At 40.6% G+C, this 26,996-nt stretch overlaps 3 protein-coding genes across 5 annotated transcripts in view; 2 read left to right on the top strand and 1 right to left on the bottom strand.

Annotated features, from left to right (window-relative positions):
* Positions 1 to 3,636, top strand: part of ndufaf2 (NADH:ubiquinone oxidoreductase complex assembly factor 2) — a 71,606-nt gene extending 67,970 nt beyond the window's left edge. The window contains exon 4 of the mRNA XM_061900715.1: positions 3,243 to 3,636. Within this exon, the coding sequence (XP_061756699.1) occupies positions 3,243 to 3,485 (243 nt within the window). The 3' untranslated portion in view covers positions 3,486 to 3,636. The remainder of the gene's footprint in view (positions 1 to 3,242) is intronic.
* A 492-nt stretch (positions 3,637 to 4,128) lies between these two features.
* Positions 4,129 to 10,833, bottom strand: smim15 (small integral membrane protein 15). 3 transcript variants are annotated; one of them, XM_061900723.1, is made up of 2 exons: positions 10,680 to 10,833; positions 4,129 to 4,690 (listed from the first exon to the last, which is right to left on the bottom strand). In XM_061900723.1, the coding sequence occupies exon 2, from the start codon at positions 4,666 to 4,668 to the stop codon at positions 4,453 to 4,455; it is 216 nt and encodes a 71-aa protein (XP_061756707.1). In that variant the 5' UTR covers positions 4,669 to 4,690; positions 10,680 to 10,833; the 3' UTR covers positions 4,129 to 4,452. The 3 variants fall into 3 exon arrangements, with proteins under 3 accessions (XP_061756707.1, XP_061756723.1, XP_061756716.1); XM_061900739.1 differs by lacking the exon at positions 10,680 to 10,833 and adding an exon at positions 10,534 to 10,558; XM_061900732.1 differs by lacking the exon at positions 10,680 to 10,833 and adding an exon at positions 9,297 to 9,443.
* LOC133553017 (zinc finger SWIM domain-containing protein 6-like) overlaps positions 10,774 to 26,996 on the top strand; it is a 146,419-nt gene continuing 130,196 nt past the window's right edge. Inside the window, 1 exon segment of the mRNA XM_061900752.1 lies at positions 10,774 to 10,850. The gene's annotated coding sequence lies outside the window, so the exon portion shown is untranslated.

The raw sequence follows: 26,996 nt of genomic DNA, 5'->3' as shown, positions 1-26,996 counted from the left end.
TTGTAGTTTAGTCGCCTTAATTTTACTGTAAAATGTGCTGTGGTTTTTACAGCCATATTACTGTAAATGGTAAAACAAAAGCTTTTTTTTTTCTTTTACAAAAATGTTCACTTCCAAAAAACTACAGTAAAAATATTTAGATTTATACCTATTTTTTTACTTTAACCAATCCGTTTTGAATTGAGTATTTGCTTGTTATTGTTCTTATTAAATGCTTATAGGGGACGGCGTGGCGATGTTGGGAGAGTGGCCGTGCCAGCAACCTGAGGGTTCCTGGTTCGATCCCCACCTTCTACCAACCAAGTCACGTCCGTTGTGTCCTTGAGCAAGACACTTCACCCTTGCTCCTGATGGGTCGTGGTTTTAGGGCCTTGCATGGCATCTCCTGCCATCAGTGTGTGAATGTGTGTGTGAATAGGTGAATGTGGAAATAGTGTCAAAGCGCTTTGAGTACCTTAAAGGTAGAAAAGCGATGAAATACTGACTTTTATGCATTAATTTATTTTTTAAACCTCACACTCAAACTTCATCAGGACACAAATATGTCACCTTCCCAAAAAGTACAGTAAAAATATCATATATTGGGTTTTTTCCGACTTTAAATTTGGACTACTGACCTTCTGTTTGGTCTCCAGATGGCGCTACTTTTCCCCATTTAAGGCATTCAGTACCCACCTGTACTATGTGGGCTTGTTTGTGTGCGTTCCCTTTTTTACATTAAAAAGATTGTGGAATTGTTTGAACACTTATATATTTATATACGAATAATATGGAAAAAAATGTGTGTGTAAGGTTAGCCTTTTATGGACGGTATGTTTATACAAGCCCTGTGATGAGGTGGCGACTTGTCCAGGGTGTACCCCGCCTACCGCCCGAATGCAGCTGAGATAGGCGCTAGCCACCCCCCGCCACCCCAAAAGGGACAAGCAGTAGGAAATAGATGGATGGATGTTTATACAACGCCACTGTTTTTTAATTAAAAAAAAAAAACGGAAAGCACACATTTTTGGGACTGATTGTTGTAAAATGGTGTGAAGATCAAAAAATTAATGGCAAAAAAAAAATTACCTTAGAATTAGAAATGTCTGATAATGGCTTTTTTTTGCCGATATCCGATATTCCGACATTGTCCAACTCTCAATTACCGATTCCGATGTCAACCGATACCGATGTATACAGTTGTGGAATTAACACATTATTATGCCTAATTTTGTTGTGATGTCCAGCTGGATGCATTAAACAATGTAACAAGGTTTTCCAAAATAAATCAACTCAAGTTATGGAAAAAAATGCCAACATGGCACTGCCATATTTATTATTGAAGTCACAAAGTGATTTTTTTTTTTTAAACATGCCTCAAAACAGCAGCTTGGAATTTAGGACATGCTCTCCCTGAGAGAGTATGAGGCGGTTGAGGTGAGCGCGGTTGGGGTAAAGGGGTAGCGGGGGTGTATATTGTAGCGTCCTGGAAGAGTTAGTGCTGCAAGGGGTCCTGGGTATTGGTTCTGTTTTGTTTATGTTGTGTTACGGTGCAGATGTTCTCCCGAAATGTGTTTGTCATTCTTGTTTGGTGTGGGTGCACAGTGTGGCACATATTTGTAACAGTGTTAAAGTTGTTAATACGGCCACCCTCAGTGTGACCTGTATGGCTGTTGACCAAGTATGCCTTGCATTCACTTGTGTGTGTGAAAAGCTGTAGATATTATGTGATTGGGCCGGCACGCAAATGCAGTGCCTTTAAGGCACGACCCCAATATTGTTGTGTGGGTGGAAATCAGGAGAATTTTGGGAGAATGGTTGCCTCGGGAGAATTTCGGAAGGGGCACTGAAATTTGAGTCTCCTGGGAAAATCGGGAGGGTTGGGAAGTATGACTGGGAGCCGCAACTGCTCTGTACTTTTCCCTACGTCTGTGTACAACTACGTAAAAAGTCATAAATTTTACTTTTTGAAACCGATACCGATTATTTCCGATATTATTTTTTAAAGGCCTACTGAAACCCACTACTACCGACCACGCAGTCTGATAGTTTACATATCAATGATGAAATATTAACATTGCAACACATGACAACACGGCCGGTTTAGTTTACCAAATTACAATTTTAAATTTCCCGCGGAGTTTCTTGTTGAAAACGTCGCGGAATGATGACGCGTATGATGACGCGTGTTTGTGACGTCTCGGGTTGTCGCGGACATATTACACCACTTACGGCTAAAGGTCGTCTCTTATCATCGCATAATTCCACAGTATTTTGGACATCTGTGTTGCTGTATCTTTTGCGATTTGTTCAATTAATAATGGAGACGTCAAATAAGAATGCTTTTGGTGGAAAGCGGTGGATTGCAGCAACCGAGACACAGCCGGTGTTTGTTTGTTGTGAAGCTTTAACACAGAGCGGTCAAGCGAACATGTTTCTCTACGTCAACCAGCAAGTTTTTGGATGGGAAAATTGTGATATTAAGTCGGCTCTTACCGGAGACATCAGTGGATTATGCGTCCTCTGTCTAAAAGGCAGCTGTGATCTTGGCTCCTCTCAGACGCACTGGCGTTCACCGTAGCCATCCAACTTTCAGGTATGACTTTAGAATCTCATTAAAATACTGTTACCAGGGATCAATAAAGTACTTTCTATTCTATTTTATTCTATTCTATTCTATTAACACAACAAGCAGATAAGGGATTTTCCAGAATTATCCTAGTAAATGTGTCTAATTAGATCTGAAACGCTCACACTGCCGGAGCCGTCGGTTTTTCTTTTTTTAGTTCTTCACTCTAACTTTCCTCATCCACAAATCTTTCGTCCTCGCTCAAATTAATGGGGAAATCGCCGCTTTCTCGGTCCGAATCGCTCTTGCTGCTGGTGGCCATGATTATAAACAATGTGAGAATGTGAGGAGCCCTACAACCCGTGACGTCACACGCACATTGTCAGCTACTTCCGGTACAGGAAATGCTTTTTTATTAGCGACCAAAAGTTTCGAACTTTATTGTCGATGTTCTCTACTAAATCCTTTCAGCAAAAATATGGCAATATCGCGAAATGATCAAGTATGACACATAGGAGTGACCTGTTATACTTGTTTAAATAAGAAAAGCTCATTTCAGTAGGCCTTTAAAGCATTTATCAGCCGATAATACCGGGAGTCCAATAATATCAGACATCTCTACTTAGAAATCTGTTATTGTTGACTTAAATCATGACGATCAACATACCAATGTCTTTTTTCTGCTTCCCTACAGGAGTTGGCGAAGAACGAGGCCTACAGGCAGCAGATCAAGCTGAAGGCCAAGGAGTACGAGGAGAAAGACGCTCTCCTCAAAGCGAAGGAATTCAAAGACGGTCTGGTGGCGATGCCTTCCAAAACGGTGGCCAAGGGTCACGCGGCAGTCACCAGCTTTGGCAAGCAAGACATCAGCGAGGAGCCCACTAGTACCGCCAACACCTTTCAGCCGGGCTCCTGGCGGCCCAATCCCAAAAATTAAGGATTAGAAATACGTCCATAGACAGTACAATACTCCCCTCACCTCCCAGGGGGTGATCAATGGTGATGGATCAAATGCAGAAAATAATTTTGCCCTAATGTGTGTGTGACTATCATTGGTACTTTAACTTAATTAAAGTAATGCAATACTTCCCAGTCTTGATATTTGTGGTCAAAATGTACTTTTTTGTAAGGCAATGATAAAATACTATAATAATATTTTTAATGATATTACTATTGGTTTGGAGGATGCTGGATATGATGTGATACACTCATTACAGGCAACGAGCTATGACCTTTCAGTTTAATATTTTGACACTATTACTTTTTTTGGAATGAACTGATCTCAATTTAAGATAAAGATGACATTTCAACCAGGATGCAATTATATATATCTACAACAGACCTGGGTAAATTAAGGCCCAGGTCTGTTAAGTGTTTTAATCTTGCCCGTCGGACATCCCCAAACATTTTTTTTAAATCTTTAAGATGAAAACTGTAGCTACCGTTATGATGTGCAATGATGTTTTCTAATGACCGTAAGTCTTGAACTAATATGAATCTGCACTTTTGCATGATGGGCGGTGTGGCTCGGTTGGTGGAGTGGCCGTGCCAGCAACTTGAACAAATTGCACACAAAACACTTTTAAAATGATCCGTGAACGCTTTATTGTTAAAAAATGAAATAGTTATAGAGAGAAGTCATTAATTAATTGAATGGAACAGAGGTGTTATTGGAATGCAATGTGCAGCAACAGCTGTGTACAAAAATGTAAGTCCAACATGGACGAGCTTCCTCTAAGCGTGGAACGTCCATCTCGTTCAGCACGTGTGGGACGTTGGTCCAGTGTTCCTGCTCCTTGCACAGAGTTAGAGGGTCTGTGCGGGTGGTAAGGCATAGGCGGGGACTACTGGGTCACATGATGGCCCCCACTTTCCCTGTTACATAACAGCACAACAAAGTCCTTCTAGTTCCTCTTCACCTTAGCCAGGTTCTCCTGGCGCCTCTGCTTCCTCTTCTGCTCCTTGTCCCTCGCCTCGATCATCTTGGCCAGTTTCCACGACAACACGGCGCTGGCGATGAAAAGGGGCGTGAGGGCCAGGATGACGGTGGTCAGGAAGCCGTAGGGGTCTTTGGCAGCCCACTCCACCACGTAATCTGCCCATGCTCTGACGTCGATCATGGTGGTCGGCCGGTGATCAAACCTTAGAGCGACAATGCTGGGGTCAGAACACGGTCCCTTCCCAACACGTATTTATTTACTCACGAACAAAGTCAAAGAGATTTCTTTTTAAATCATTCATGGTTATTATCCTGTGAAGACTGTGATGCTTATGTATAAGAAGGACATCATGTAACATGCATCCTCACTGTTTACCACCTGTTTTGGACTTGTGAAAACACTCCATCACTATGGCAGTTTCATCTTGGACGATATTCATGACACATTTATGCTATTTGGATTTACACTGTATGAAAAAAAAATGTGAAAAGGAATTTTACCTTTGCAACCTCATTTTACTATATAATTACAAATCTACATTAAAACGCCCTCCACCTCTAACAACCAAAAAGCTGTGAAAACTATGATGCTGTGTTCCAAATTAGGATTATTGACGGAACTTGTGCGAGCCTATGGCTTTACATATTGTTACATATATATATTTTACATTCTATTTTAGTTACTCTATTGAGTTTACAACCCCCTGGCGCTGTTTTGTACTGTTTTTGTACTTGTTTTGAATATTTTTATTTCTTGATTGTATGTAAATCTTTCATATTACAGAGCCCCTAAAGGGACATGGATGTTTTGCGAGATCTCTGAATACTTTTTGCAAGATCCCGCAGTATTTTCCGCGAGATCCTGCAGTACTTTTTGCGAGATCTCTTAATAGTTTTTGCGAGATCCCGCAATACCTTTGGCGAGATACCGCAACACTTTTTGCGAGATCCCGCAGTACTTTTTCAGAGATCTCTCAATACATCTTGCGAGATAACGCAGTACTTTTTGCAAGATCCCACAATACCTTTGGCAAGATCCCGCAGGACTTTTTACGATATCCCGCAGTACATTTTGCGATATCCTGCAGTACTTTTTGCGAGATCCCGCAGTACTTTTTGCGAGATCCCACAGTACTTTTTGCGATATCCCGCAATACTTTTTTGCGAGATCCTGCAGTACTTTTTAAGATATCCTGCAATACTTTTTGCGAGATCCCGCAGTACTTTTTGCGATATCCCGCAGTACTTTTTGCGATATCCTGCAGTAGTTTTTGGAAGATACCCGCAATACTATTTTGCGAGACCTTGCAATACTTTTTGCGGGATCCCGCAGTACTTTTTGCAAGATCCCCACAATACTTTTTTGCAAGATCTCTCAATACTTTTTACGATAACCTGCAGTACTTTTTGTGATACCCTGCAGTACTTTTTGCAAGATCCCCGCAATACTTTTTTGCAAGATCTCTTAATACTTTTGGCGAGATCTCTTAATACTTTTTGCGAGATCCCGCAGTACTTTTTGCGAGATCCCGCAGTACTTTCTGCGAGATCCCGCAGTACTTTTTGCGAGATCCCGCAGTACTTTCTGCGAGATCCCGCGGTACTTTTTGCGATATCCCGCAGTACTTTTTGCAAGATCCCGCAGTACTTTTTGCAAGATCCCGCAGTACTTTTTGCAAGATCCCGCAATACTTTTGGCGAGATCCCACAATAATTTTTGCGAGATCCCGCAATACTTTTTGTGAGATCTTGCTACACAATTTATTGCGAGATCTCGCACAAGTGGAACCGACACAGCGATGGAGGAGCAGGAGCCTACCCATCACCTGTGTTTTGTTGTGGGACAATAATACATTTAGATATCATTGTATCCATCCACCCATCCATTGTTTACCGCTTGTCCCTTTCGGGGTCGCTGGAGCCTATCTCAGCTGCATTCGAGCGGAAGGCGGGGTACACCTTGGACAAGTCGCCACCTTATCGCGGGGCCAACACAGATAGACAGTTAAGCCAATACTAAAATAGAAATCAATAAACTTCTCCCACGGACGACGGGTAGGCTCCTCCATCGCTTTCTCTGTTTCACTTCCGGTTCACCACCGCTGTGTCTCTTTTTTTTCCGGTTCACAGACATAGGAAAAAAAAAACTTGGAACACCACGTCACTGTAGCAGTAAAGGCAAGCATATCGTGTATTAAAATATTCATGCAACAGCACGATGTTTTCTTTATAAAGTCCAACATCTTTGTTTATCACACCAGCGGCACGAACCACAACACAAATAACGCCATCGACACAATTTGAAAAAAAAAAAACACAGACGTAAACTACGTATTTAAACTGACATGCGCCAGCACAATGAACATCACTTGATTTGATGTCTCTATATGTTAGGCCAATACTAAAATAGAAATCAATAAACTTCTACCACGGATGATGGGTAGGCTCCACCATCGATTTGTCTGTTTCACTTCCTGTTCACCAACGCTGTGTCTATTTTACTTCCAGTTCACTGACACAGGAAAAAACCTTTAGCAAGATCTCGCAAAAAGTACTGCAAGGATCTTGCAAAAGTATCGCAAGATCTCTCAATATTTCTGTGAGATCCCGCAGTACTTTTTGCAAGATCTCTCAATACTTTTGCGAGATCCCACAGTACTTTTTGCAAGCTCTCTCAATACTTTTGACGAGATCCCGCAGTTCTTTTTGTGAGATCTCGCAATACTTTTGGCGAGATCCCGCAGTACTTTTGGCGAGACCGCCCAAAACTGTTTGCTAGGTCCCCGCAGAACTTTTTGCAAGATCCCGCAATACTTTTGGTGAGATCCCGCAATACGTTTGGTGAGATCCCGCAATACGTTTGGTGAGATCCCGCAATACGTTTGGTGAGATCCCGCAATAGTTTTTGCAAAATCCTGCAATAATTTTGGTGAGATCCCGCAATACTTTTGGCGAAATCCCGCAATAATTTTTGCGACATCCCGCAGTACTTTTGGCAAAACCCTGCAATACTTTTTGCGAGATCCCGCGATAATTTTTGCGAGATTCTGCAATACTTTTTGCGAGATCCCGCATTACTTTTTGCAAGATTCCGCAATACTTTTTGTGAGATTCTGCAATACTTTTTGCGAGATCTTGCTACACAATTTATTTCGAGATCTCGCAAAAGTTGTTTTTTTCCTATGTCAGTGAACTGGAAGTGAAACCGACACAGCGATGGAGGAGTGGGAGCCTACCCATCACCTGTGCCATGTTGTGGGACCATAATACGATTTCATGTCTTTGTATCCATCCATTTTTTTACAGCTTGTCTCTTTCAGGGTCGCTGGAGCCTATCTCAGCTGCAATTGGGCGGAAGGCGGGGTACACCTTGGACAAGTCGCCACTTCATCACATGGCCAACACAGATAGACAGTTAAACCAATACTAAATTAGAAATCAATAAACGTCTCCCACGAACGACGGGTAGGCTCCTCCATCGCTTTGTCTGTTTCACTTCCGGTTCACCACCGCTGTGTCTCTTTTACTTCCGGTTCACTGACATAGGAAAAAAACCCTCTGAACAAACACCACGTCACTGTAGCAGTAAAGGCAAGTATATCATGTATTAAAATATTCATGCAACAGCATGATGTTTTTTTTTTTATAAAGTCCGCCATTTTACAGGAGTTTCAAGATGGCTGCGCCTTGACCGGCTGCGGCTACAGAAGCTTTTGGTAGAAATGGAACATTTGGCAAAAAACACCGGACAATTCTGCAAATTTCACGGCTGGCTTACAGCGTGGACATTCTGTGATCACTTACGACCGCCAGACAATTCCGGATGTGGATAGATCGGGCCGTTTTGGACTGACTAACGAAAGACTGAAAACCACCTCGCTAGCATGGGAATACATCGCCGGCTACGTCCAGCGGCCTTTGACGCAGCGGAGTATAGTACCAGCGGGGGCCGTCGAAGGAAGACACACGTGCGCGGTGTGATCGGAAGCAGAAACGCGAATGCCGAGCGATGCTAACAACAAAGCAAAAAGCTAATCCCCTCAGAACACCGCTTCCTTCCATTCTGAAGCTGGATTTAAACGGAAGACGCGAGCCTGCTAGTCTGGGTGAGGAGCCAGTTAAATTAGAACAAGTTTTTTCTGCTATGACTTTGTCAGAGTTGGACATGCGTTCTACTGAGGTAGCAAATTATGATGTGCTCAGTTTATCGCAGCCCCAAGCAAACAATCGGAAAATTCCCGTCATATCAATTCCTAGATATTGTCGTAATTATTTTAAGTGCACTATGCATAGTAAATGCAACATTATTAAAGGCCTACTGAAACCCACTACTACCAACCACTCAGTCTGACAGTTTTTTTTTTATCAATGATGAAATCTTAACGTTTCAACAAATGCCAATACGGCCGGTTTAGTTTATTAAATTACAATTTTAAATTTCCCCGGAGTTTCTTGTTGAAAACGTCGCGGAATGATGACGCGTATGATGACACGTGTTTGTGACGTCTCGGGTTGTAGCGAACATATTAGCCCAGCACCACTTACGGCTAAAAGTCGCATAATTAAACTGTATTTTGGACATCTGTGTTGCTGAATCTTTTGCAATTTGTTCAATTAATAATGGAGACTATAGAGAAGAATGCTGTTGGTGAAATGGGTGGATTGCAGCTGCCTTTAGCAACCGAAACACAGCCGGTGTTTCATTGTTTCTTGTGAAGCTTTAACACAGAGCGGTCAAGCGAACATATTTCTCTACGTCAACCAGCAAGTTTTTGGATGGGCAAATTGTGATATTAAGTCGGCTCTTACCGGAGACTTGAGTGGATTATGCGACCTCCTCCTGCAGCTCAAAAAGGCAGCTGTGATCTTGGCTCCTCGATTGGCTTCTGTCAGAAACACTGGCGTTCACCGCAGCCCTCCGACTTTCAGGTGTGACTTAATAATCTCACGAAAACACTATTAACACAATAAGCAGATGAGGGATTTTCCAGAATTATCCTAGTAAATGTGTCTAATAACATCTGAATCGCTCACACTGCCGCCCCCTGGAGCTGTCGCCTTCTCTTTTTTTTTTTTTTTGTGCTTCCCTCTAACTTTCGTCATCCACAAATCTTTCATCCTCGCTCAAATTAATGGGGAACTCGTCGCTTTCTCAGTCCGAATTGCACTTGCTGCTGGTGGCTATGATTATGAACAATGTGAGGAGCCCTACAACCCGTGACGTCCTGCGCACGTCGTCTGCTATTTCCGGTACAGGCAAGGCTTTTTTATTAGCGACCAAAAGTTGCAAACTTTATTGTGGATGTTCTCTACTAAATCCTCTCAGCAAAAATATGGCAATATCGCGAAATTATCAAGTATGACATATAGAATGAACCTGCTATCCCCGTTTAAATAAGAAAACCTCATCTCAGTAGGCCTTTGATATTGCTACTATGGATAATTTGGTCAAAAACTACTTACAACAGGGGGGGGGGGCTTTGCCCACATATGCGGTCCTCTCCAAGGTTTCTCACAGTCACTGTCACCGACGTCCCACTGGGGTGAGTTTTCCTTGCCCTTATGTGGGCTCTACAGAGGATGTCGATGTGGTTTGTGCAGCCCTTTGAGACACTGGTAATTTAGGGCTATATAAATAAACATTGATTGATTGATTGATCTTTGTTTATCACACAAGCGGCACGAACCACAACACAAATAACGGCATCGACACAATTTGGAAGAAAAAACCCACAGACGTAAACAACGTATTTAAACTGACATGCGCCGGCACAATGAACGTCACACCTCTGGAAGCACACCGAACAAAACATCTCAGGACTCGTCTTCGTTTACGGAGGCGATCGCTGACTTGTTGGAACTACAAAGCTTTATTAAACACGCCGCGTAAGCTAACCATGCTAGCTTCCGTCACGGAACAATAAGCACTCATTGAAAAGTGAAAATAGCTCCACGTCCGGATAAATCGCAAATTGTACGACTTGACTTGTGGCCAAACATGAAGTTTGCAGGGGAAGATGATGAGGGATTAAGCAACATTACTTACCAGGGTTAGTTAGCCTGCAGATAATAGCCTAACTTTACGAACGACACGCATGAAAGCAAAATACACATCTTAAAAAAAACTACTTCAAAGGGTAAGTTTTACTTTATATCTGTTTATAAGAAATCACTTAAAAGCAACATACTAACCTGTGCGCAGTGACTTTTCGTGTTTCTTAACCTTTCGCTTTCTTTTCCGGAAGTTAGCGTTTGGCGGATGTGACGTCATGCAGATGGGAGTTGTAGTCCTTTATCCAAAAGAGGCATAAACAACGTCCGGCTTTCATGGTGGCCCAATAAAGGCACATTGCGTCTCATGGGGTGAGTTTGTTGCCGTATTTAGCTACATTTAAGGTGGATAAAACAGTCAATGTTGTATTTAATCTGTATAGAAACAAGAATTGAGTGCTATTAATGAATAATTTGTGGTGGGCTTTATTGTGGACAATTGAACAATCGGTAATTGTTTGGAAGATATGCATACTCATTGTGTGCTAAGAAACAGTAAAACTATCTGTTGATAGCAATATAATATATGTATACTCAATATATGTATATACAATAAAAAGGCAATATTTATTGTAGGTTAATTCCTTAAAGGCCTACTGAAATGAGAATTTCTTATTCAAACGGGAATAGCAGGTCCATTCTATGTGTCATACTTGATCATTTTGTGATATTGCCATATTTTTGCTGAAAGGATTTAGTAGAGAACATCGTCGATAAAGTTCGCAACTTTTGGTCGCTCATAAAAAAGCCCTGCCTTTACCGGAAGTATGTGTGCGTGACGTCACGAGTTGCAGGGCTCCACACATATTCACATTGTTTATAATGGGAGCCACCAGCACTAAGAGCAATTCGGACCGAGAAAGCGACAATTTCCCCATTAATTTGAGCGAGGATGAAAGAATTTTGAATTAGGATATTGATAGTGAAGGACTAGGAAAAAATAAAATAAAATAAAGCGACGGGTCCGGGCGGCGGCAGTGTGAGCATTTCAGATGTAATTAGACACATTTACTAGGATCATTCTGGAAGATCCATTATCTACTTATTGTTTTAATAGTGTTTTAGTGAGATTGTAAAGATTGTAAAGACTTACCTCGAGGTCGGATGGCTGCGGTGAACACGCAGTGTCTCAGAGGGAAGCCGAGGAGTCAAGCTCACACCTGCTGCAGGATGACGAATAATCCAATGATGTCTCCGGTAAGATATATATCACAATTTTCCCATCCAAAAACATGCTGGTTGACGTACAGAAACATGTTCGCTTGACCGCTCTGCTTCACAACAAACAAAGAAACACCGGCTGTGTCTCGGTGCTAAAGACAGCTGCAATCCACCACTTTCCACCAACAGCATTGTTCTTTATAGTCTCCATTATTAAATGAAAAAATTGCAAAAGATTCAGCAACACAGATGTCCAGAATACTGTGTAATTATGCGATTAAAGCAGACGACTTTTAGCCGATAGTGGTGCAGCGCTAATATTTCCTGACAGTCCGTGACGTCACGCGCACGCGTCATCATTCCGCGACGTTTTCAAGAAGAAACTTGCGGGAAATTTAAATCTGCAATTTAGTAAACTAAAAAGGCCGTATTGGCATGTGTTGCAAGGTCAATATTTCATCATTGATATATAAACTATCAGACTGCGTGGTCGGTAGTAGTGGGTTTCAGTAGGCCTTTAAAATACACGATTATGTCATGTATTTATTCAACTGCAGATAGTACAATGTATTTTGTTTTAAATCAGGAGATGGGTGGAGCTTAAAATGATGTGCTAAGAATTATTATATGCGAATGGCTGTTGATAGCAGTATAATATCTGTAAACTCAGTATACTGTATGTATATACCAAAAAAGGCAATATTTACTGGTGATTAAATCCTCAAAATACAAGATTAAGTTATGTATTTATTCAACTGCAGATAGTACAATGTATGTTGTTTTAAGTCAGGAAATGCTTGTAAATTGGCGGAGCTTAAAATTATGTGCTAAGAAACAGTACAATTATATGCGAATGGCTGTTGATAGTAATATAATATCTGTAAACTCAATATATGTACATACCAAAAAAAAAGGCAATATTTATTGTAGATTAATTCCTCAAAATACAAGATTAGGTGATGTATTTATTCAACAGCAGATAGTACAATGTATTTTGTTTTAAGTCAGGAAATGCTTGGAAATGGGTGGAGCTTAAAACTATGTGCTAAGAAACAGTACAATTATAATATGCAAATGGCTGTTGATAGCAATATAATATCTGTATATTTGATACATCTACAGTGGGGCAAAAAAGTATTTAGTCAGCCACCGATTGTGCAAGTTCTCCCACTTAAAATGATCATCATAGGTACACTTCAACTGTGAGAGACAGAATGTGAAAAAAAAATCCAGGAATTCACACTGTAGGAATTTTTAATAATTTATTTGTAAATTATGGTGGAAAGTAAGTATTTGGTCAACCATTCAAAGCTCTCACTGATGGAAGGAGGTTTTGGCTCAAAATATTACGATACATGGCCCCATTCATTCTTTTCTTAACACGGATCAATCGTCCTGTCCCCTTAGCAGAAAAACAGCCCCAAAGCAGGATGTTTCCACCCCCATGCTTCACAGTAGGTATGGTGTTCTTGGGATGCAACTCAGTATTCTTCTTCCTCCAAACACGACGAGTTGAGTGTATACCAAAAAGTTCTATTTTGGTTTCATTTGACCACATGACATTCTCTTAATCCTCTGCTGTATCATCCATGTGATCTCTGGCAAACTTCAGACAGGCCTGGACATGCACTGGCGTAAGCAGGGGGACACGTCTGGCAATGCAGGATTTGATTCCCTGTCGGCGTTGTGTGTTACTGATGGTAACCTTTGTTACTTTGGTCCCAGCTCTCTGCAGGTCATTCACCAGGTCCCCCCGTGTGGTACTGGGATTTTTGCTCACCGTTCTCATGATCATTTTGACCCCACGGGATGAGATCTTGCGTGGAGCCCCAGATCAAGGGAGATTATCAGTGGTCTTGTATGTCTTCCATTTTCTGATAATTGCTCCCACAGTTGATTTTTTCACACCAAGCTGCTTGCCTATTGTAGATTCACTCTTCCCAGTCTGGTGCAGGTCTACAATTATTTTCCTGGTGTCCTTCGACAGCTCTTTGGTCTTGGCCATAGTGGAGTTTGGAGTCTGACTGTTTGAGGCTGTGGACAGGTGTCTTTTATACAGATAACGAGTTCAAACAAGCGTCATTAATAAAGGTAACGAGTGGAGGACAGATAAGTTTCTGAAAGAAGAAGTTACAGGTCCGTGAGAGCCAGAGATCTTCCTTGTTTTAAGTGACCAAATATTTATTTTCCACCATAATTTACAAATAAATTCTTTAAAATTCCTACAATGTGAATTCCTGGATTTTTTTTTCACATTCTGTCTCTCAGTTGAAGTGTACCTATCATGAAAATTACAGTTCTCCCACTTAAAATGTAATTTTAAGTGGGAGAAAGTTCTCCCACTTAAAATTACATTTTAAGTGGGAGAACTTTGCACAATCGGTGGCTGACTAAATACTTTTTTGCCCCACTGTATATACCAAAAATGGCACTATTTACTGTAGATTAACTCCTCAAAATACAAGATTAGGTTATGTATTTATTCAACTCTAATTTATTCAATTCTCTTTTGTAAAGAAAATCTGAACAGCCGATATGGGCATCTTCATCAACTATATGATTTGCCTGAAAAGCTGGACAGGACAAACAAAGTCATTAACTTTTATTTATTTTTTATTTTTTAAAGACTTTAGGCTGTGGCTCTTTGTTGTTAAGGCGGCCGCCTTAACAACAAAGCGCTGCAGGTAACCCTGACTCAATATATATATATATATATATATATATATATATATATATATATACACCATAAAAAGGCAATATTTACAGTAGATTAATTATTTAAAACACAAGATTATGTTATTTATTAAACTGCAGATAGTACAATGTATTTTGTTTTAAGTCAGGAAATGCTTGGAAATGGGTGGAGCTTAAAATAAAATTTCCATCCATCCATCCATTTCCTACCGCTTATTCCCTTTTGGGTTCGCGGGGGCGCTGGCGCTTATCTCAGCTACCATCGGGCGGAAGGCGGTGTACACCCAGGACAAGTTGCCACCTCATCGCAGTGTTGTAATTCAATTAAATTGTTACATTTTTGTTACAATGGCTTACAAATATTAGTTTCTAAAAGTACTTTTATTCTCAGTGCCTACTAATAATGCTGTGCAGTGGAAGGTGCAGCTAATCACTAACTACTTAAATTCAAACGGACATTTTTGAAGGAGCGGAAGGTACTTTAGGACTATGCACCAGGCCAAAATTTGGTTTATTAATAGTTTGCCCTTGCTACATGACTGTAAGACCATGTTTTCTTTGATCTCTGTTTTGTGAACCAAGTGAAAGCCCAGTTTTTTTACTCAAGACTTAAGGCTTCATTTGCCACAAGATCTGAAGAAAATGAAAGCATTCCCTGGTCTTAGAAACTGACAGTAGACGGAACCTAGTAGCCAGATAAAAAACGAAACATGACACTTGGCTTTGATTAGGAAAAAAAAAACCTGATCACCAGTAAATGCTCTGTTTGAACGCAACAGCAAATTATAAAGCAATAACGCCACTCAGAAAGCAGAAAAGGTAGCCAAAAAGGCTCCACTGGCCCTCTTGAGAAAGATGACTAAACATAACAAAGAGGGACCTCCTGGCTTTGTGAACTTCCTGTGGGGAAGTATTGAAACCAAATCAGGTTAGGCCACATCTGCTCGCTCCATACGGCATGGATCGCTTTCAGAGCGGTTCAAAGGCCAGCCTTTTTAGTCCTGCACGCAGGAGTCAGAGCAAGGGCAGCTGGGAACTCATAGCAGACGCATGGCATTCTGATTTATTAGCATACTTTTGTTTTATAGACAATTAAGGCGAGCAATCTGGTGACCATTTTGTTAAATTGTCTTAATTATTATAGTCGTTTCTGTCATGGGGCTGTCATGGGGAGCACGGAGGTGGGCAATGTAACCACAACTCTATGAGCGCTCCCAAAGAAGCTGGCTGGCACTATTTTCCTGTCACAGTGGAGCTATCAACACACAGGAAGGTGGGCATGCAAAATGACTGTACTGTACAACATTTGGTATCCATCCACCTCCACTAAGTTGTGTGTTTTTAATGGCTGTTAAGGGAAAGTAATGACCCGGTCATACACTGAGACATTTCCTATATCTTTTTCGGTGCCTATTAAGGAAGTATGTTTTCTTCATATAGAAGTTCTGTGGTTGCCAGTGTTCTGTTCTACATGGTAGTGTGCTGGGGGGGCAGTACATCTAAGAAGGACAGCTCTAGACTCGAGAAACTGATCAGGCGGTCCGGTTCTACAATCGGAATGAAACTGGACACACTGGTGACGGTAGCAGAGAAGAGGACTGTTGACAAACTAGTGAGCATCCTGGATGATGCCAGTCACCCTCTGCATAGCGTTATCAGTAGCCAGAGGAGCCTGTTCAGTGCTAGAATGCTTCATCCCAAGTGCAGGACTAATAGACTCAAGAACTTCTTTGTCCCACACGCCATTAGACTGTACAACTCCTCTCTGGGGCGGGGGGCGGGGGGTACTAGGATGACAGGGGATGCAAAACAATAATAGTGCAATACGTTTTCATAACATGGTCACTACTGCCTACTTTGTCTTGTTTTATTCTTATTTTACTGTTATATTTTTATTCTAATTGTCGCTTTTTAGTTTTTATTATTGTAATATTCCTCTATTTTGTTTCCATTTAAACCCCCATTATTTACTTTTTACTTTCATTTAAATTGATCTCAACTCTGTACACTGCTGCTGGAATTTTAATTTTCCTGAAGGAACTCTCCTGAAGGAATCAATAAAGTACTATCTCTCTATCTATCTTCTCACAGAGAGAGGTGCTTCACATAGTTAAAATACAAATAGCACAATCAAACAAGCATACATAGGTATGACGCAACAGCCGAAACATTGCAAAATAAAATAATAAATAGGATGATAAACACAACATTCATCCATCGAGGCATCCATGTTCTACCACTTGTTATATATAAAATGAAATTAAAATGGAACATTACAGGAATTCACAATGTGTTTTTAACTGCCTTTTAAAAATGTCAACAGAAGCATTCCACCATTTAGGGGCAACTTACTCAACTCAAAAGCGAGATCACATTTACATTTGTTTTTTAACTTAGAGGATAAAATCTAAAATGAAAAAGTTAAATCAAATCAATTTAACTAGAGATGTCCGATAATGGCTTTTTTGCCGATATTCCGATATTGTCCAACTCTTAATTACCGATACCGATATCAACCGATACTGATGTATCCAGTCGTGGACTTAACACATTATTATGACTAATTTTGTTGTGATGCCCAGCTGGATGCATTAAACAATGTAACATGGTTTTCCAAAATAAATCAACTCAAGTTATGGAAAAAAAATACCGACATGGCACTGCCATATTTATTATTGAAGTCACAAAGTGCATTATTTTTTTTAACATGCCTCAAAACAGCAGCTTGGAATTTGGGTCATGCTCTCCCTGAGAGAGCATGAGGAGGTTGAGGTGGGCGGGGTCGAGGTAGGGGGGCAGCGGGGTGTATATTGTGGCGTCCTGGAAGAGTTAACGCTGCAAGGGGTTCTGGGTATTGGTTCTGTTCTGTTTATGTTGTGTTACGTTGCTGATGTTCTCCCGAAATGTGTTTGTCATTTTTGTTTGGTGTGGGTTCACAGTGTGGCACATATTTGTAACAGTGTTAATGTTGTCTATACGGCCACCCTCAGTGTGACCTGTATGGCTGTTGACCAAGTATGCCTTGCATTCACTTGTGTGTGTGTTAAAAGCCGTAGGTATTATGTGACTGGGCAGCACGCAACGGCAGTGCCTTTAAGGTATATTGGCGCGCTGTACTTCTTCCTATGTCTGTGTACACAGCGGCGTTTTAAAAAGTCATGCATTTTAATTTTTGAAACCGACTCCGATGAATTTGAAACCGATAACAATAATTTCCGATATTACATTTTAAAGCATTTATTGGCCGATAATATCAGCAGTCCGATATTATTGGACATCTCTAAATTTAACCCATAATATCATAGTCGCATTGTGTGCTATTAATTTTTTTAACTTTGAATTCATTTTGTGGAATCGTCATCTCAGTTGTTTTAAGTAGACTGAAATGGCAACGCTACACAGGAACGACACAAAATTCTTAAGTGTCCCGTATAAAAACTTTGAAAAGGCCCTTTTTTATCCAACATTTATTTCAACTAAGGACATTAAATTTTACATTTTCATGATGTACACCAGATTGGGCTTTTTACTGTCCCCCCACCAAAACCTGCAGACCCTTTCATCGTTTTTAGCAAGGATGCTCTGCTATCAAATGATAACTTCTATCACTATTGACTGTCAGGCTTGTTTTTCCTCTGTGTAGGTCTTTGTTTCCTGTCAGCGCTTTTATTTTGGTCATTTCCTGCTTTTCTCCCTGAGCGCTGTTTCCCCTTAGCTGCGGCTGAATGGCACCTGGCCACACCTGGGGTCAATCAGCCCGCTCTTATTTGAACCTGCTTTGTCCTCCAGTCCGATGCTGGATTATTATCGAGTCGATGTCACCATTACCTGTCAATATCATTTTTACTTATCGTTGTAGCTCTGTCTACTTCTGTTCACTTTGTTCATGCCATAGTTCCTTTGTGTCACAGTAAGTGTTTTTGTTCATAGCCAAACAAGTTTGTTATCTGCCTCGTGCACGCCTTTTGTTTGTACCTTTTTGTTTGTTTTTGTTTTAGTGATAAATTAAATCATGTTTACCTGCAAAATGCCTGCCGCCTTCTCTGCATCTTGGGGTTCGTCACAAACTCATCCTGACATTGACGTTGGAAATATTGTGTTTGTGAGATTTTACTTGAGATTTTGTTTGGGAGGATAAATAACATTAGAGCTGTGTTAACATACTGGGCTAAAGTTTTTTTTTTCTTTTAATCCTCAATTATAATTAATATTTGATTGATTGATTGATTGAAACTTTTATTAGTAGGTTGCGCAGTACAGTACATATTCCGTACAATTGACCACTAAATGGTAACACCGGAATGAGTTTTTCAACTTGTTTAAGTCGGGGTCCACGATACTCAAGTCATGGTAAATGTTATGTGTAATTCAGGAAGAAGTACTTTCCATAGACTGACGTGTTTTAAGTTGAAATATTTGATGTTATTCACAGCATTTTTTAATCAAATTGTAAGGGTTAAATATCTGTTGAAAAATGAACAGGCCTACATATTGAATTATACTTTCAATGTTCGAGTCATAAAGTGGACAATTACAGTGAACAGAATTATGACACTGATGTAAGAAAATAGCCTCTATTGAGCAACAAAAATAGTTACATCTAAAAGATGTATATTGTTAGGGTTTTATCAATACTGATACCAATTTCGATATTGCTTATCGATACTGGTATGTATCGGTACTCTAATCGGTACTAGATGTAATTGCTGTAAATGAAAGATGTGAAAATCTGTTTTTATTACCGTTTTTATCAGCAGAAAAGGTTGTACACCACCAACATTGTGTAAAATCTCACAGGGATGTTTTTTTTTTTTTATAAACTCTTGCTTTTAAACTCTTTAACAAGTAAACTATGTGTGCAGTGCTAGGTGCAATGCAGTTATGTCATCATCTTGTAAAGACCATGCATCTCTATCGCTGTGTTTCAATGCGTTACAATTACACTCACCTGGAAATAACATTTACAGTATGTAGCGGTGTGGACTTGAGTCGCATGACTTAGACTCGAGTCAGACTCGAATCATGAATTTGATGACTTTAGACTTGACTTGACAAAATGTAAAGGGACTTGCAACTCGACTTCGACTTTAACATCAATGACTTGTGACTTCACTTGGACTTGAGGCTTTTGACTTGACAAGACTTGCTACTTTCCCCCAAACCCAAAGATTAAAAAGTTTTTCAGGGACTAAAAAGTTATTCAGGAGCGGTCCCTATCTTTCGTTATTCAGGAGCGGTCCCTATCTTTCATTGTGTACGTGTGTGTCTGTCAGCGTGTGTGCTGTCAGAACAACATCCAATCAAATTAGATCCAAGTTGTTTTCATCCCACAGCATTCATCCAATCAAATTGCAGGACAACCAACGAAGAAGCGCTGTCAAATAACGCACCATTGAAGAAAAATTATGCCAAATTTAGTTTCGTTCGGGTATAAAAACTACGACTTGGTCAACAAAAAACGAATTGCAGTATGCCAAAACATGCGGTTCGAAGATTACAGACGAAAACGCAACAACGTCCAACTTCGTTCGAATTTTGAAGTTGTGCAAAAAACGGTAAGTTTTGAATGTAAGCTAATGTTTATTGGCTAATTGTTATGTTCATGTATTTATGTTTTTCATGTATATACGCACATCCACGCACACACAATGAGATAAGGTAAGAACAGGATAGAAAACTGCTGTGGAACTAATTACAATGCAATATGCCATGGAAATACAATGTTAACACCTTTGTGCAAACTAGTACAGTTGCACTTGTTTTTTCAAATGTGTTTATTCTGTAAAGGAATGAGTTAAATGTTTAAAAGGACTGGTTAATAGTGCTATTATGAAGTGCAATGTCAGCACTATTTTTTTACCCTGCAATTCAAAATACACTTGTTTTAATAAATAAATACTAGCATTTAAAAAGCATACACAATCTGTGTAAATATATTAGTCTGTGGTTAAAAGGACTTGAAAGGACTCGAAACTCAAAAATGAAGGACTTTGGACTTGACTTGAGACTTTCCAGGCTTGACTTTGAACTTGACTTAGTTATGACTTGCAAAACAATGACTTGGTCCCACCTCGGAACGGCGTGGTGAAGTTGGGAGAGTGGCTGTGCCAGCAATCTGAGGGTTACTTGTTCAATCCCCACCTTCTACCATCCAAGTCACGTCTGTTGTGTCCTTGAGCAAGACACTTTACCCTTACTCCTGATGGATCCACCTTGGCGCCTTAAATGGCAGCACGTGCCATCAGTGTGGGAATGGGTGATTGTGGAAATAGTGCCAAAGCGCTTAGAGTTCCTTAAAAAGGTAGAAAAGCGCTATACGAGTACAACCCATTTACCTCTGACAGTATGTAATTAAGGCATTCATGTGCAGAGTGCAGACCTTTTTACGTGATACATCCTATCAAATATATCAATATCTAATATATTTAATACAATCAGTTAGCATGTAAGGTGTGTGTTCATTTTGTAACAATAGGCATTATTATTTGTTTTTTATGTTTCACACGCACGTATTTGAGTGATGGACCGGAAGCCATTATGAATGTTGGCAGCTAAAGATTATGTGTCTGTGTGGTGACTTCAGTTTTTGACTTTTTTTTTTACTTCAGACACTAAATGTTACCTGCCTGCGTGACTTTTGAAGGGGAAATCTTCTTGTGTTACAAACTTTTGTGTTGCGTCCCTATTTGTAGTGATGGGACGAGGCGTGTGCCGAGTAATGAAAGGGGGTTGTTTCCGGGGCACGCATATCGAGGCTTGCTTCATGTAGGGTAGGAGCCGGAAATGATGGCGTGTGAAGCCTCGCTGCCAGGCCGTCGGGACGCGGTACATATTTTGCCGGGAGATTCTACAACACATATAAACTGCTCAAGCTCAAACAGTCCAGTGTTTCCCCCAGAATAATTGCCAGTTAAGGTGGTGTCTCTCTGGGGGGAAGAGGGCGTCACTCGGGACAGGCGGCCGGACGGTGAAGGGGCTTGGTGCTGGGTAGGCGTTACGGAACAGTGTTATTTGGCCTGTCGCCACCATCACGTCTCCATCTCATCTGAATACGCACTGCTGATTGGCTGTGACCGCTTTGCGTGTAACCAATCAGATGGTTGCGTGGGTGGGACAATGCTGGGTGCTGCAGCGATGTACTGACAGAGGCAGAACGAAACTTAGAAGCTTATTTGGACTTAATTTTAGCACAAAATTAGTGAAGTGAAGTAAATTATATATATAGCGCTTTTTCTCTAGTGACTCAAAGCGCTTTACATAGTGAAACCCAATATCTAAGTTACATTTAAACCAGTGTGGGTGGCACTGGGAGCAGTTGGGTAAAGTCTTTTGCCCAAGGACACAACGGCAGTGGCTAAGATGGTGGAAGCGGGGATCGAACCTGCAACCCTCAAGTTGCTGGCACGGCCGCTCCATCAACCGAGCTATACCGGTTATATATATATATATATATATATATATATATATATATATATATATATATATATATATATATATATATATGTGTGTGTGTGTATGTATAAATAAATTTGATAGTCAAATACAAATAAGGCAACAAGAGAATTATCCTACACTTCTCTTCTGTAATGTAAATTATATTTTTGTTTATTCATTTTTTAAGACTTTAGTTTAGGCGGTGGCTCTTTGTTGTTAAGGCGGCCACCTTAACAACAAAGCACTGCGGGAAACCCTGCAGTCAGTTCGGAATCTGGATAGAGAATAAAAATAGTTTTTTGAAATGCCAATAGAATCAAATAAGAGCATATTATTATAAAATCTGATGGCAAGCTAGGGTTGTACGGTAAACTGCTACTATTAAAGTGTCTCGGTACTAAGCAATTGAAAACGGTACTATACTACCTTGGAAAAATACCGGTGCCGTTTATGCTGCTGTAGTTATGACTTGCAAAACAATGACTTAGTCCCACCTCGGGACGGCGTGGCGAAGTTGGGAGAGTGGCCGTGCCAGCAATCTGAGGGTTACTGGTTCAATCCCCACCTTCAACCATCCAAGTCACGTCCGTTGGGTCCTTGAGCAAGACACTTCACCCTTGCTCCTGATGGATCCTGGTTGGCGCCTTGCATGGCAGCTCCTGCCATCAGTGTGGGACGTTCCCTACAGGACCGAGGCGCATGATGTTGAGTGTGTCAAAACGCGCATACAAGCAATAACGTCGTGGAGAGGAAGAATGGCAGATAAATTTAATTTTTACTTGTTAATAAAGAGAGTACCTGAAGTGCAATGTGGAGGTATTTGGGCTTCAAAACTAACAAAGGTGCCGCTTTATTCTATTAATTTTTTTAATTTTTATTCATCAGTCCATCAAAATAATACTCAATAATACCATAATAATGCAATTCCAATTCCAAAACCAAACCTAACCCAGCAGCATTCAGAATAGCAGAGAAATTGAGAAGACACAAAAACATGACACAAAACAATCCAAAAGTAGTCAAACAAAAATGAATAATAACAACAACAGTATCAATATTAATTAGAATTCCAGCATAGCAGTGATTACAAATCCCTCATTGACATAATCATCACAGCCATGTATAAAAAATTAAAACATTTAAAAAATCAACAATAGTGTCACAGTGGCTTATAATTGCATCGCATCTCATAAGCTTTACGTTGTGTACAGTATTTTTCATAAAGATAAAATAAGTCATATTTAGGTTAATTTAATAGTCAAAATGAATTTAAATAAAATATCCCATATTCCAAGATATGACTCATTGTTATCTAAACTAAATGCAGTTTTTTCAACTTATATCATCTCCATAGTTTGTGTATACCAGTCAGTATGAGTTGTACAATCAACATCTATCCATTTTTGTAATATTACCGTTTTTGTTTCCATGACTACCTATTAGTTTTCCCCTGTCCTTATGTCATGCACCTGTCTCACGTTTTACCCTCGCACACCTGTCTCTAATCACCACAGCATTATTTAAACCTGTAGTTGCCAGGTAGTCAGCCTGGCGACTTTACCTTTACCCACGTCATGCCATGCTACCTCTGTCACTCATGCCGATCCATAGTTTAGCTTCTTGTCATGCCACGTAAGTTTTGTTTATTAATGCCACGGTTTCATGCCGATCCATAGTTTTGCTTCTTGTCATGCCACGTAGGTTTTGTTTATTAATGCCACGGTTTCATGCCGATCCATAGTTTTGCTTCTTGTCATGCCACGTAAGTTTTGTTTATTAATGCCACGGTTAGTGTCTTTTGTTTTTTGTCCAAAGTTCTGCCCATGTGGTAGTCTTTTATTTTCATTAGTCAAGTTTGTTCTGCGCCATTGTGCGCGCCTTTTGTTTGCTTCTTTTTTTGCTTCTTTTTTTTGTAGTTTGTTAGTGTTATTAATAAATATGTACTTACATTCACGTCTTGCCCGCGAGAACGTTCCTTTGCCTTCCGGAAAAACAAACCCCATAATCCACGTTTTGACAACTAAATTGACGCAGATCACTAAGAAAAAAAGTTTGCCGTGTCATTGGGATGTTTATATTTGGGAATGTGATTGCTTCTTTTGTGACGCTTTTAAACAAGGAGGTTCCGCGCTGAAAGTGACGCTTTAAAACACCCACCACCAAATGTGGCGATTAGTACACCACTGTTGCTTTAAACCTAAGTAAACATTTAAATAATGAACATTCAGATCTGTGCAAGGAGTTATAAAGAGTGACATGTAATAATGTACTTGTTACACCTGTCCTGCTGTTCGGCTCCCATGCAGACCGTAGTCGAGGAGCACAGGGCAGACGTTCCCTACAGGGCCGATGTTTTCGTCGGGGGTAGTAACACCCTTAAACTTTTCCCGGCAATGGGTCTGTTAAGCTAGGCTTTCGGGTCGGAATGACGAGGCCGCCAAGTTGTGACAATCGCTTCATTGTTAGTTTTGCAGGACACAACCAGATCTGTTCATCACTCCACTGCACAGTGCACACTGTCTCTCTCTCTCTCTCTCTCTTTACTCGCCCACTCACTCACTGACGTCACTCAGCCAACACCTTGCCATTCTTGCAAACACATACGCTACTCTCATAAGTTAACTCGCTCCCTATTGTGCACATGTACATAAGTAGACATGCACACAGGTGCTTGGCTTGATACCAAATAATTGCGGAGGTAATATCACCTATTTAGCGTGAATTAATGCAAGTGAAATGACAGAATTTTGTAAAAAAATCCTACAATTTGTGTTTTATCTGCTACATGGCTTATATGTGTACTTTTATCCATTGTTTTGTATTAAGTATTTACTAATACAAACCCCGTTCCCATATGAGTTGGGACATTGTGTTAGATGTAAATATAAACGGAATACAATGATTTGCAAATCATTATCAACCCATATTCAGTTGAATATGCTACAAAGACAACATATTTGATGTTCAAAATGATAAACATTTTTTTTTGCAAATAATCATTAACTTTAGAATTTGATGCCAGCTACACGTGACAAAGAAGTTGGGAAAGGTGGCAATAAATACTGATAAAGTTGAGGAATGCTCATCAAACACTTATTTGGAACATCCCACAGGTGTGCAGGCTAATTGGGAACAGGTGGGTGACATGATGGGGTATAAAAGCTGCTTCCATTAAATGCTAAGTAATTCACAAACAAGGATGAGGCGAGGGTCACCAATTTGTAAGCAAATTGTCGAACAGTTTTACTCAACTTCATTTCTCAACAAGCTATTGCAAGGAATTTAGGGATTTTACCATCTACGGTCCGTAAAATCATCAAAAGGTTCAGAGAATCTGGAGAAATCACTGCACGTAAGCGATGATATTAAGGACCTTTGATCTCTCAGGTGGTACTGCATCAAAAACCGACGTCAGTGTGTAAAGGGATATCACCACATGGGCTCAGGAACACTTCATAAAACCACTGTCAGTAACTACAGTTGGTCGCTACATCTGTAAGTGACAGTTAAAACTCTACTATGCAAAGCGAACGCCATTTATCAACAACACCCAGAAACGGCACCGGCTTCGCTGGGCCCGAGCCCATCTAAGATGGACTGATGCAAAGTGGAAAAGTGTTCTGTGGTGTGAGGAGTCCACATTTCAAATTATATTTGGAAACTGTGGACGTGGTTTCCGCCGGAACAAAGAGGAAAATAACCATCCGGATTGTTTTAGGCGCAAAGTTCAAAAGCCAGCATATGTGATGATATGGTGGTGTATTAGTAACCAAGGCATGGGTAACTTACACATCTGTGAAGGCACCATTAATGCTGAATGGTCCATACAGGTTTTGGAGCAACATATGTTGTCATCCAAGCAACGTTTTCATGGATGGCCCTGCTTATTTCTGCAAAACAACGCCAAGCCACGTGTTACAACAGCGTGGCTTCATAGTAAAAGAGTGCGGGTACTTTCCTGGCCCGCCTGCAGTCCAGGCATGTCTCCCGTGTGGCGCATTATGAAGCGTAAAATACGACAGCGGAGACCCCGGACTGTTGAACGACTGAGGCTCTACATAAAACAAGAATGGTGAAGAATTCCACTTTCAAAGCTTCAACAATTAGTTTCCTCAGTTCCCAAGCGTTTATTGAGTGTTAAAAGAAAATGTGGTGTAACACAGTGGTGAACATGCCCTTTCCCAAATACTTTGGCATGTGTTGCAGCCATGAAATTCTAAATTAATTATTATTTGCAAAAAGTTATAAAGTTTATGAGTTTGAACATCAAATATCTTGTCTTTGTAGTGCATTCAGTAGAATATGGGTTGAAAAAGATTTGCAAATCATTGTATTCCGTTTAGGGCTTCACGGTGGCAGAGGGGTTAGTGCGTCTGCCTCACAATACGAAGTTCCTGCAGTCCTGGGTTCAAATCCAGGCTCGGGATCTTTCTGTGTGGAGTTTGCATGTTCTCCCCGTGAATGCGTGGGTTCCCTCCGGGTACTCCGGCTTCTTCCCACTTCCAAAGACATGCACCTGATTGATTGGCAACACTAAAATTGGCAACACTAAAATTGGCCCTAGTGTGTGAATGTGAGTGTGAATGTTGTCTGTCTATCTGTGTTGGCCCTGCGATGAGGTGGCGACTTGTCCAGGGTGTACCCCGCCTTCCGCCCGATTGTAGCTGAGATAGGCGCCAGCGCCCCCCGCGACCCCGAAAGGGAATAAGTGGTAGAAAATGGATGGATGGATGTATTCCGTTTATATTTACATCTAACACAATTTCGCAACTCATATGGAAACTGGGTGTCCGATAATGGCTTTTTTGCCGATATCCGATATTCCAATATTGTGCGAGTCTTAAATACCGATTCCGATATCAACTGACACCGATATATACAGTCATGGAATTAACACATTATTGAGGTGGGCGGGGGTGGGGGGAGGGGTTTGGTGGTAGCGGGGGTTTATATTGTAGCATCCTGGAACAGTTCATGCTGTAAGGGATTCTGGGTATTTGTTCTGTTGTGTTACGGTGCAGATTTTCTCCCGAAATGTGTTTGTCATTCTTGTTTGGTATGGGTTCACAGTGTTGCGCATATTTGTAACAGTGTTAAAGATGTTTACACGGCCACTGCAAGGGGTCTGGGTATTTGTTCTGTTGTGTTTGTATTGTGTTACATTGCGGA

The sequence above is a fragment of the Nerophis ophidion genome, linkage group LG01 (assembly GCF_033978795.1).
Source record: "Nerophis ophidion isolate RoL-2023_Sa linkage group LG01, RoL_Noph_v1.0, whole genome shotgun sequence".
Lineage (NCBI taxonomy): Eukaryota > Metazoa > Chordata > Actinopteri > Syngnathiformes > Syngnathidae > Nerophis > Nerophis ophidion.
This window is presented reverse-complemented; position numbering and strand designations above follow the sequence as displayed.